A 13,069-nucleotide genomic window follows, 5' to 3' on the forward strand; every position below is an offset into this window, starting at 1 on the left:
TCTGTTTATTCATAGAACCCCAAAGTTAAAGAATTGAAATTGATTAAATTGATTTTTAAGTATTGCGAGACTGATTTTTAGGCATTATATGACTTAATTATTACATGACTGATTTTTAGACATTACGTAATTGGTTTTAGGCATTGCGTGACTAATTTTTAAGTAATGCCTAAGTCACACAATGCCTTACTAACTAGTCACGTAATACCTTATTAGCTAGTCACGTAATGCCTTACTAACAAGTTACGCAATGCCTATCAACTAGTCACGCAATGCCTTATCAAAAACTAATCATTCAATGCTTTATCAAAAACTAATCACGCAATGCTAAAAGTTAGTCACGCAATGTCCAAAGTTAGTCACACAATATCTTATCAAAAACTAGTCACGCAATGCTTAAAGTCAGTCACGCAATGTCCAAAGTCAATCACGTAATGTCTAAAAACTAGTCACGTAATTATCAAAAATCACCAAAACTACTAAATTCTATTTAATAAGATCAACAACTTCAAACGATACACCATATTCCATTTAACAACATAATTAACGAATATGACTACTTGACAAAGAATGCTCAAAATGTTCAAAAGTTTTTCTTCATATATCAAAAATCACTCCAAAATGCTTAAAATTACTCAAAACGCTCACAGGTTTTTTTCGTGTATCAAAAACTACTCCAAAATACTCAAAATGCTTAAACGTTTTTCTTTCTGGAAAGGAATACTCTAGAGATGAATAGTATGGCGAGAAAAGCTCAAAGAATATGAGTTGATTTGAGGTGTAGACCTCAACATACTTAACCCATTAATAGGTTTCGGGTTGAGGTACGGAGCTAAATAAATGAGTCAATATCATTAATTCTTTTGGCTAAAAACACTTAAAATTATAAAGAGGTCTATTATCAAAAATACCTTATGCATGGGGCTCATTTAAAAAAAGAACTCTTAAATATTTAATGGAATATCTAAAAAAGCCTTTTATTATTTAAATTTTTTTTAACTTTATGAAATAAGTTCTTATAATATAATGATAATATGTTCAAATGACATTTTCGCTTTTAGTATTAACGGCAAGTCAATGTCATATAAATATAAAAAGGACAAGTGACTTTCTATCCAGCAATAATTAATCAATCGCTTATTATAAAAGTTTTTCTTTTAAGATATAGAACTTATTTTTTTGAAAATATTTTTATTCAATTTCAATATCGTAATATCATTTCAAGTGTCTCATCTAATAGACAAAACACTCCTATGACAATTAAGAACTTGATATAAATAAATAAATACAAACTCCACTACAAAAGTTTGGAATTCCTTTGCAACATTAAGCCAGATGAGAGACGCCATCCACATGCTACTCACTTGTTGGCACCAACTACAAACATTAAGAGCCTGTTTGGCTTGATTTTTTTTTTTAACTTAAAAACTATTATGAAGCTCTTATGAAGAATAATAGTTTTTAAAATTAAGTTAAAGTTGTTTGTTAAATTTCCTTTTATAAGTTCTTTTTTATAAGTTATAATTTTTGTTAAAATTATCATAGAAGATATTTATTTATTTTTTTTGAGAGGGTAATATTGTAATTATTTTTAACAGATAAGGATATTTTTGAAATAAAAATAAAAATTCTCTTATATTTTTAAAAGAAGAGAAGAAAAAGCTCCTATGAGGAGCTTTTCCTAAAACTCTTTTTTTAAAAAAATTTTATTCTTTTAAAAAAAGTTACTTTTTTTAAAAGTATCTCAAAATTTATGTTTGGCTTGACTTTTGCTTTTAAGATATAGATAAGTTGAAAAAAAGCCAGACCAAACAAGCACTAAAGCCAAAACAACTCAAACCCCAACCTTAAATTGCTCCCAATTATTAATTATGAAAGTTCCTCAAACTTGGCTTAAATGACTTAGCTTAATGTTATTTATGGCCTCTGGAAATAAATTGTAAAGTTCTATTTAATTTAAAATAAAAATCTAAAAGCTTGATTGGATGTAAGAATAAGAGTTTTTTTTTAAATTTTCTTGAATAATTTAAAGATATTTTAAAATATTATGTCTAAATATTTTCGATTTAATTTGAAAACCAAATTGATTAATAATTAATTTGATTTCAATGTGGCATTCAAAATTTTGGAAATAAAACTTAAATCCAAAACTGAATTAAGATAATAATATATAATATTTCAACATATACATATATAGAATAAAAAGTACAGTATTGTGTTTACTAAATGTATGTAAGTTTTACTTTAGGGTTTCTTAATACATTACTGTTATCTCAGAAATAATCCACCAAAATGTCTGATGATCACTTTGAGTAAATTGCATTTTACATTTTTTTGTGAATAATGATTAAACAAATTGTTGACCTTGAAAAGTTGGAAAACCTGAAGAAACTTTTGAGTAATCATTCAACCATCCACCTTCATTAGAGGCTTTACACATGATTACATTGATTCAACATCTAGTTAACAGCCTGTCTTTCATCTCATTAGATTATTCCCACTACTTTTTATGTATTGGATAAATGACTGCTGCAGTTGGATGAACCATTTCTACAATAAAACATATGTTGAATTGTCTCATGTACAAGTAAGGACCTGAGATATGTGCTTGCATTCAACCCAAATGGGTTAGCATGTATTTAATTTGCCGGTGAATTGGGAGCAAAGTAATCTGGTGCAGTGTACACTGAATTTCCTATATTGGGTTTCGGGGACTGCAGCTTTCTTCAATCCTACAAGTTGACAATAATACTCTTTGCAAGTCTTTATCCCAAACCATAACAGTTCCTGTTCTTCCTCAAAATGGACATGTATAAATATCCAATCTCTCTTACACTTCTCCTTCATCAATTAGCTTAACACTTCAGCTTCCAATTTCATTCAATTTTTTCTCTAATTTCCCTCATTGTTAATTTCTTACTCACCTTCTTAGCAGAGCAAGAAAATAGAAATGTCGAACATGATGAAGCTTTCTAGTCCATTTCAAGGAATCATTCTGATTCTCTTTGTTATGTTAGGCATAAAGTCAGCATCTGCGGCAACAAAGTTTAATGTGTTAGCCTTTGGTGCAAAACCAAATGGCAAAACAGACTCGACCAAGGCTTTCCTCAAGGCATGGAATGCAGCCTGCGGCTCAGCAGACTCAACCATGATGTACGTACCAAAATGGCGGTATTTGCTTGGTTCTATGGCTTTTAAAGGTGACTGCAAAAGCCCTCAAATCACCATAAGAATAGACGGCACCCTTGTGGCTCCTGGAGATTATAGTGTACTTGGAAAATCAGCCAATTGGCTTAGCTTTGAAGGAGTCAGCGGTGTTTCTATCATTGGTGGTGCACTTGATGCCAAAGGACCTGCTCTCTGGGCTTGTAAAGCTTCCCACACCAATTGTCCTTCCGGAGCCACGGTACTTTTCTCCATTCATTTTATACGTAAGCTCTTTTTCTTGGTACTTAAATTATAATTAAATTCTTAATTTGGTTTCTAAAATTTAAAAATTCAAAGCTTTATTTCTGTGTTCCTCAATTTGCACATAAGATTAAAACCATTAGTCCAATAGATGAAATTTCCAAAATATCCAGTAAATTTGCGACAATGACCTGTTAATATGACATTTTTCAAGTCAAGTGCCATGCTTTTATTGATTATTTTAAAGCATCTCAGTTATTTGGTTAACAATCTTAGTTGTATAAGCTAATTAATGGACGGACTCAAAGTTTGAGTATCTAATTTCATTTGTTAACTAATAAGATAATCTCATGATTATGAATATTTTGTAAATTGACTTGAAAATTTTCATTGTGTGAATGTCAGACGCTGCGTTTAACCAATTCCAACAACATCAAGATCAATGGATTAATGTCATTAAATAGCCAAATGTTTCACATTGTGATCAATGGCTGTCAAAATGTGCACATCCAAGGGGTCAGGATCATTGCTGCAGATAATAGCCCCAACACTGACGGCATCCATGTCCAATTATCCACAAATGTAGAAATCATAAACTGCTCCATCAAAACTGGAGATGACTGCACCTCAATTGGTCCCGGTACCAAAAATTTATGGATCGAACAAGTCACTTGCGGTCCTGGTCATGGATTAGGTTCGATATATTAAATCTCATCAATAAGCAATGTATATTTTTTTTTTCACTTACTCTTCTTATTTTGAAACTATGGTTTTAATGTTGGGATTGGTTTTTTTGTTGGTTATTTTGCACTTTGCAGTATTGGAAGTTTAGCCAAGGATTTGAAAGAGGTAGGGGTCCAAAATGTTACAGCAAGAAAGACAATATTCTCTGCACCCAAAATGGGTTGAGAATCAAGTCATGGGCTAGGCCTAGTAATGGATTTGTCCAAGGGGTTAGATTCATGGACTCTGTGATGAGAAATGTGCAAAATCCTACTATTGTAGACCAGAATTATTGCCCTCACAACCCAAATTGTCCCGACCAGGTGTAACATAACTCTCATGACTTGTTTCAATATTCTAACTTTTTGGAGGTTAAAATAGTCGGATCACTAAATAATGTCATTAATTTATACCTACGTATTTGGATTTCACAAAAAAATTTGTACCTAAGTATTTGATTTAAATATAGTAAATGCATGCCTTTTTTGTACTTAAAAATATTAAATTCAAATCTCCTCATTCCCTAATTAAAAACACCATTAATTTTAATTATTTATTGTCCTTGTCAGAGAGAATTAGTTCATTATTTTCAACTTAAAAACTCTACTGAATTATCATTTAATTTTCTTATTTTTTTCTTAAACAATGTAGGTTTTGGGAATAAAAATTAGAGATATTGTATATGAAGGTATTCGAGGAACATCATCGACACTGATAGCTATAAAATTTGATTGCAGTGCCAAGCAACCATGCATTGGGATAAGATTGCAAAATGTCAATTTAACATACTTGAACAAAGCTGCTCAATCATCTTGTAGCAATGTGGTCGGGAAAGCATTTGATTTAGTTCGACCAAACAGTTGTTTTGTAATAATGGAGATGAAATGGTTGCCCTTTTCTTTTTGGTACATGTAGAGTATGTGGCCGATTAATTTCAGCCCTTGATTGGATGTAAATTATTATGTTACATAAGGAGATAAAATTTATTGATTAATTTTTAAATCCTAAATTAAGCAATGTGAATGTGATCCATGTCTTTTATTATCTTAAATTTATTCGAATCTAAAAGCAAACTGTTTATTGGCACAAACATGCAAAAAAAGAAAAAAAAGATAGTAAAAGTGTCAAGAGAAGTTGCCTTTTGGCATGAAGGCAAGGAATGACAGTAAAGTCTTGAATGAGAGAAAAAGTATGATTATGGTTATGATAAAAGGAAGAGCAACATCATGGAAAGGAGAAGGAGACGATGGAGGGGCAAAGTGATGTAAATTACCCTTTGAGATTGAGTTTCAGAAAGACAACCATAGGAGCAAGGCCATCGAGTTTAGAGGTTTCCTATTAGGCCAAGTTTGAGATGAGCTATGTAGGTCTAGCTAGAGTGGGACAATTGGGATAGGTTTTGATTGTGATAAGTGGGCTTAGTGCAACTAGGCTTGGAAGCGTAGGCCTTTGATTTGAGTATAGGCCACATGTTGTTGGGCTCAACCTTGCATGAACCTGTAATTTGGACATTGATGAGCCTTGTGGAGATGAGTTGGTTTTATGATAGGTTGATGGGGCTATGCTTCTCAAATTGTGTGACCTTATTTCACTTTTGCTAGATCCACTATCAAGCTTGTGTTACTCTAGTCAATTTGCAACCCAATCCGAGCAAGCTTTGATTGGTTTCCATCTGGTTCGGTTGAGATGAGCCGATTAGTAAAAGATGTTTTTAAAGGCTTTCCCCTTTTTGGGTCACCACATTGACCATGTATTTCAAACGGCCTATATTTGACCTATTGTGACTCGAATTACAGAAATCTTCCCATTTATCATTCAAGTTCTTAAAGTGTTAGCTTTAAAATTATTATAGTTTTAATTATGATAAAATGATCAAATTTACTTGAGCATTCTTTGAGTAATCCTTGACAATTTCTTGAAATGATTTAACTCCCATACACTTGTTCTTACATTAACACAAGCTTGACTCTTGAAGTTATTGAACTATATCTATAAGCTTGTGTGACTTAGGTGTATGAGTGCTTATGATTCTCATTCATTAAAGTTTGATTTAAAGATTAAAGGAAAATCTTGATGCACTCATTAAGAAGGAGTTTTGAATATCTTGTTTAATGATGAAAAAGAAAAATGAGAGAAGGAAGGCTAAATCAAATACAGTTAAATAGGTCTTCATGTTTAATTTATGTGTGTGATGCTCAATTTTGGTTTTGTTGAATATTATGTAAAGAAAACTAGATGCATTGACTAAGGGGGAGCACCTCATTATGCATAAAGATTTGAAGCATTCATATTGAACATAGACATTGCATCTTAATCTTGGAGTATTTTGTGATCATAAAAAATAAGAGATAGAGAATATTGACTCTATATGTTTTTGATGATAGCAAAATATTCCCATTCATTGATGTCTAATATTTCTACTTGAGTGTGCAGGACAAAATTATATGCAAATAAATGATCAATCATTAATATGCACATATCAAAGAGCATAGAAATAAAGAAGTCACAATTGATTAACAAGAAAGAAGCCCCTTAGTCGATTAGTGAAGAGTTAATTAGCTAAGATTTAGATCAAAGGTTGGCAGGCTGAAGAGTATTGAGAAACAGAACCAACTTAGTCAACCAATGAATGAGTTAGTCGACTAAGTGCACACTGCCAAAACTGTCAGAAACTGGGAACATAAGACAGAGATGACTTAGTTGACTAAGATATCGATTAGTCGACTAAGATCATTCTGCTAGAAAATTTGAATTGAGCATTAGAAGACAACATAACGGCTAAAAACGGCTAGTTTCTATCTCCAACTGCCAGAATTGATTTTGCAAGTATTTAAAGCCTCTCTAACAGTCAAAAACAAGAGAGAGAAGCCATTCATAGTGATTTTGAGCTTAAAAGACCAAAACCCTTCTCTTTACTCTTGTATTTCACTCCCATCTTTTGAAAAAGTGTTTGAGCTTAGCTTTGTACATTTTAGATCAGCTAGGTGATCAATTGTACTTCATCGTTTTCTTCATTTCTTGATTACTTAGAGTGTGCAAGGCACTTTAAGGGGTTGATTAAGCTTGGGTCAGCTTGGTTATTATGGTAGGTTCTAACTTAGCTTTGAAAAGTTAGTTGTTGGGTTTTGGTTGATCCCGTGAAAAACCATTGTTGTAGGTTGTGGTTGAGCCTTTGAAAAACCACTTTGGGTTTTGGTTAAGCCCGTGAAAAATCATTGTGAAAGGTTGTCGTTGAGCCTTTGAAAAACCACTTTGGGTTTTGGTTGAGCCCGTGAAAAACCATTGTGAAAGGTTGTCGTTGAGCCTTTGAAAAACCACTTTGGGTTTTGGTTGATCCCGGTAAAAACTATTGTGAAAGGTTTTGGCTAAGCTTGGTAAAAGCCATTGTAAAGTTTAGTGAAAGCTTGTAAATTTCACCATTCTTAGTTGATTGATTGGAAAATCCTTGGTTGGATAATCAAGGTAGTGGATGTAGGTCTTGGACTGAACCACTTTAAATTCCTGTGCATTGTTTACTCTGTTTTTATTTTCATTACTTTTCAAATTAGTTCCTCATCTTGCCAAGAGCAAAAAAGTGCTATTCACCCCTCTCTAGCACATTTATTTAGGACCAACATAAAGTACTAAAATCAATTCCTCTATTAGGATATAACTCTAAATAAGCGGTGAGACTAATACTATCATCTTGCCACCTGCACCAACCTAGGAAATCCAACATAATCTAGTAAGAATTCCTACACATTAATTGGGTAGATTTGGTTACCTAGAGCTAAATGAATAAACTTATAATTACTTACTCTTTTTTCCTTTTAAAATAATAATAGCTCGTTTGAAAGATAGTATGTAAGCATTAAAACAATATTTCAAACATACTAAAAATAATAATGAGAATTTCCATCTAATTTTAAATTGATTAAGGTAAATGTTAAATAAGTAAGAGAAAAGTGAGATGTCGAAAGGAAGGGGTGAAAGTGTTGGGACCTTTGTCCATGAGATGAGGTAGGATATTATATTAGTTTATGTTAGAAATCTTCCCTTAAGAATCACTCACAGTTGGCTTTCTAAAATATGTGGGAGATATGCACGATTTGTTGACATGTTCATCCCACTCAATCAATCAAATAGGAGAACTAGATATAGGTTCATCTACTTTAAATCCATGGTTGAGGTAAAGAGAGTTATCTCCGGTTTAGATGGGGTTTGGTTTTTTAACTAGAGAATAAGAGCCAACCTTGCCAAGCATAGCTTTAGAATGTCCTATTGGAGGAGAATAAGGACTAACCCACATCAAATCCCTAATAATGGTCCTATAATAAGAGTCGTCCCTACTCAAATCCCTAGCCATAGCTTTGCAATGACTGCCCCTATTCAAAACCTCAATAGTGGAGCATCGTATTTTGCACAAGTCCCCCTTCCAATTTTGAACCAACCACCAGAAAATAATTAGAGGAGCTCCAACATTTCATACCTTTAAGCACTTACAAGCATAACGGTAAATACCCAAATTACATTGTCACCCATTCCACCTATTAATGATACATTTAAACATTATTTGGGTCATGTGAAAAATGAACTCCTACATTGGTTGGAAGGTTGTGTTGTGGGAATTAGTAGGAAATTTAAAGATTCAAATGTCATTGCAAAAGAAATCAAGGATAGTGGAAAAATGGGTTTCTCAGTTAAAAGAATTTCTAGTCTTTAATTTTTTGTGTCATTCCCTGATAAAAATCCCTATGAAGATTCAAAGGCTAACAAATGCGAATGGCTATCAAAGTGGTTTGAAAAATTAGAGGAGTGGTCGCCAAATGCTAGTATGAGAGAAAGGAGGTGTTGGCTTGCAATTTCTGGAATTCCTGTTCAGGCTTGGACCAAGGCCATTTTCTATAATATTAGTAGCCTTTTAAGTACCTTTATCTGCTTAGGAGAGGAGACAATGAGTATGTAGTCCTTTGAAGAGGTTAGAATGTTGATCACTACAGAATTAAGGACAAAGATTGATGAAAATTTCCATCTTGCTATTGGTAATCAATTGTTCCTTGTTTATGTTCATGAATTTTCACCTGATTGTGTCATGGATTGTCTAAGTTGAAAACAATGGCAAGATGATGATTCCTCTTGTAGTTCTTCCTCCTTTTCTATGTCTTCTGAAGATAAAGGTACATCTTTGACTGGTAATGACATGAACATTCCTGTGGAGCCATTAGTGATTTAAGCAAAAGCCAAAATAGTTTCGAGCCTTCCATTGACCCAAAACCATTGCATGACAATGAGTTTCTAAATCATGAATCGACACAAAAACCTTTTCCACTTAAGTTCAAAGGCAATGCAAATCTTGATGCTAGTCCATCTGTTCATGAATCAAGGGAACTCTCAAGCCATTCAAATGGACTCATTAAATCCAACCATATTCAGGCCACCAATGAAGTTCACACTCAACTTGTCTTTCCATTTTGTGAGCCCATGGTAAGCAACTTACCTATTGAAGCACAATTATGACAAAAGCCTAAAGAGCTTGTTGAAATTAATCTCATTATGGATCTGGATAGTAGTCGGTGTCCTTTAACTTGTATTCATATGCCAATGCCTTTAACTTCAAAATCAACTTATCACTTTTCTGAGCAGCATCAAAATTCCCCTAACCTAACTCATCCTCTTTTCACACTCAGTTACCATCGGTTGATTTCTCTCTTAGTGAAGACTAGGATACAAATCAGGACTATGATACAGGGCATATTGTCATCTCTAACGACAAAGAGAAACATCTATTTAGAGGATATTTCAGATTTGTCAAAAGATGGTAGAAAAAGATCAAAGAAAATTAGTAAGCTGCGAAAGAAATGAATCTATAATCTCACTCATAAAGCTCAATCTCAATCGGATTCAAAAGCTAATTTATCTCTTTCTAACGAAAATACCATGAGAAAATATCCAAGCCTTTGCAATGAAGTAAAGGAAACTTGGAATTTGGGGAAACAGTTAAGTCTTGTACCTCAATCCTTAAAGCAGCTTGTGTTGGACAATCTTAGGAAAATTATGAAGACTTTTGTACAAAAATAAAGTACCTAGCTTTTACTTATATTCAGTCTTTAAGACTTTTTCTCTTTTGAGATACTATAAATAGGCTTAGTCCAATCTCTCTCCTATTATCTTTGGTTTACGGTTCCTGCTTTTACCAGTTGGGCAATGGCTAATTTTGTTGATGCTTCAATTATCTATGGATTTATGATATTTTCTTTTAGTTTATGCTAGTTTGGTTGGGAAACCAAATTAGTTGTCCTCTCTAATAAATCAACTGAGCGTATTTGGCAAGGATTTAATCTTGAGAGGGCTTTTAGTTTAGCTGATAGGCGATTAGAGGGTATTATCACAATTTGGGAGAAATCTTCCTTTTATTTAAGTTCTATCCTTATCAAAGACAGATTTATTTTTATTCATGGGACCTAGTTGGCTAAAAATTTTAATTGTGTTATTTTCAATATTTTCTCTTTATGGGACACAGTTAACAATCAAGTTCTATGGGAGGACCTCTTCTACCTCTGGTCTGTTCTTTCTACCAATTGGTGTTATGTAAGAGATTTCAACTCTTTCAAATCTTTTGAAGAAAGATAGGGATAAAATAGCTAAGAAGAAGGTATATTGGATCTATCAACTTCATTGATCTTTGTGAAATTTTGGATCTTCTGCTTGTAAAAAAGAAATTTACATGGTATGGCTCTAACATCAAACGCAGCTGACTTGAAATACTTATTCTCTATTCAAAGTCATTTTTTCAGTATTATAGTCTTTAACAAAGTTGCTTAATCAGAATTGCTTAAAGAAACACTTTCAAACCATTGCCCAATTCTCCTATCATTTATAATGTTTGGCTCATGTATAATTGCTTGTTATTAGCTATGATTTACTTGTTGCCTTTACTATTGGTTTTTCATGTTTGTTGTCTTCATACTTTTGTTTTTGCATCTTGTTGGTTATTGTGGTCTGGTGCCTTTGTTGGATTAGATTTTATTTTTTGATAGGCTACTGCTTTGGTTGATATTTGGTTGAAATAGTAGAATTTTGCATACATGTTTTTATTGGGATGGGTTTTTAGTGTAAACAAGTGTTGCTTGCAAATCTATGTACTTCAGGTCTTTTCTTAGCTTTCGCTTTAGCCATCGACCTCCTTTTGAGGGAACTATACTTTTGTAATTACCATTGATTGTTAATGAATCTCTCATGATTGGCTAAGCCAAAAAAAATTGAATATACTCATTAATTTTTTTGTAATGAATTGGTAACAATCAACATTGACATCTCCTAGACAAATAAAATCCCTCTTTAACCTGACGATGTTATGAAATGTTGTCTTACTATATGAGTGGATCGCAATACCGAAGCATTATATCCAACAAAGTCTTGAGTGAAAGCCAAAATTAGGAGATCAAGCTTTAATCCCATCAAACCATTTTACTAAACATGATCAATTTTTTGTTTTTCCCTCATTAAATAAAGTTTTGTTCTAGAAAGAGATGAGGTAGAGAAAGCTCGAGATACATATATTCACCCAATATTTTTCATCTTTTTCCATTTGGCATATAGTAGCCCCTAACTCTTGGTAATTTCTATAAACACTTACAAGGCAACATTCAAGCCAATGAATGACTTCCACATCAACAAAACCAAAGCACAACTTGCTGCTATTGGGGCTTAACAGGGGTAAGGGTGATTCCTTCAGCGTGGTTATGGTCCTTGAAATTGCTTGGAGGTACGACTTTGGTCTTTCACCCTCGTTTTTCGTGAGTAAAGGCTATGGATGAGGATTAGCAGTAACATTGCCCAATGGTGTATTCACCTGGTGAGGGTTAGCATTAACAATACTATATTATCATCTACTATAAACATGTTACGGTGGAGCTCTCATGGGAACCCCACTACTTTTAGTAGGATGTATGTTGCCTCTTCGTCTCTAAAAAGAATCCCTAGGTTTGTGCTGGATAAATAAGCTCCAAGCTTATAATCGAAGAACCAAAAACCATCAAGATTTTGAATTGCCCTTTGAGCATTGCCCATGGAACAAAACTCTACAAATCCAAACACCCTCCTCTTCCTTGAACTCTTCCTTGGATGAAAATGTCGACAATGACATCAAACTTCTTGCAAACTATTCTTAACCATGGAAGAGTCACTATAAAGACAAGTTGTCGATGAATATTGTAACAACCTCTTTCATTTGTCCAATCCCTAGATGTCGTTGTTCCTATGCTTTTCTCTCCAAATAATTTTTTTCCTCCAAAAAATAGACATATATAGAATAAGGCTTAAAATCTTTTACCTTAAATAAGATACGTTGCAAAAGATTTATAGCAACTACTATTTTTTATAATTTCAAACTATTCAATTTTAATTGTAAATTATGTGAGATACACAAGAAATTTACAAAAAATGTTAAAGATCCTACACTTAATTAATGATTGAGATTGCACAATTAAATATAATTAATTTTAATTTTTTCATAATTTTGAATGAGAATTGTTCAGTAATTTCAATGTACATAATAAATTCACAAGAAGGTGTAATTTGCATTATAAGTTGGAAAATTCAAGACACTAGTAGTGAATGGAAAGAATAAAGTTTTTCTTGAGGTTCATATTCCTTAATCCTTTTTATGAAATTAATTGGTAATTAAATTATGTGCTAGATTGCTACAAAAGTAAGTTACTGGTGAATATATTATTATTATTATTATTATTTCAATCTTATTTACTCAACTAACTAACATAGTTACTTTACTTTTACCATAGTTACTGAGTGTATAGTTACTCTTTTATCTTTCATTTTATTCATGTAATTACAAACTTTGTCTAGCATATATAAATGATGTTGGCTTATTTTAAACTCTTCATATGAAAATATAGAATATTTTCCCCTAATATGGATTTTGGTTTTCTTTGAAATTTTT

The 13,069-nt window shown here is 32.7% G+C and overlaps 2 protein-coding genes across 2 annotated transcripts; both read left to right on the forward strand.

Moving 5' to 3' along the window:
• Positions 1 to 2,950: 2,950 nt before the first annotated feature.
• On the forward strand, positions 2,951 to 3,994 carry LOC148760457 (polygalacturonase-like). The gene is made up of 2 exons (XM_088810495.1): positions 2,951 to 3,406; positions 3,923 to 3,994. The coding sequence occupies exons 1-2, from the start codon at positions 2,951 to 2,953 to the stop codon at positions 3,992 to 3,994; spliced, it is 528 nt and encodes a 175-aa protein (XP_088666621.1).
• Positions 2,999 to 5,046, forward strand: LOC18587047 (polygalacturonase-like). The gene is made up of 4 exons (XM_088810496.1): positions 2,999 to 3,406; positions 3,814 to 4,101; positions 4,225 to 4,454; positions 4,783 to 5,046. The coding sequence occupies exons 2-4, from the start codon at positions 4,062 to 4,064 to the stop codon at positions 5,044 to 5,046; spliced, it is 534 nt and encodes a 177-aa protein (XP_088666622.1). The 5' UTR covers positions 2,999 to 3,406; positions 3,814 to 4,061.
• The last annotated feature ends 8,023 nt before the right edge of the window (positions 5,047 to 13,069 follow it).

Source organism: Theobroma cacao, chromosome 10 (genome assembly GCF_053813885.1).
Source record: "Theobroma cacao isolate CCN51 chromosome 10, ASM5381388v1, whole genome shotgun sequence".
NCBI classification, from domain to species: Eukaryota; Viridiplantae; Streptophyta; class Magnoliopsida; order Malvales; family Malvaceae; genus Theobroma; species Theobroma cacao.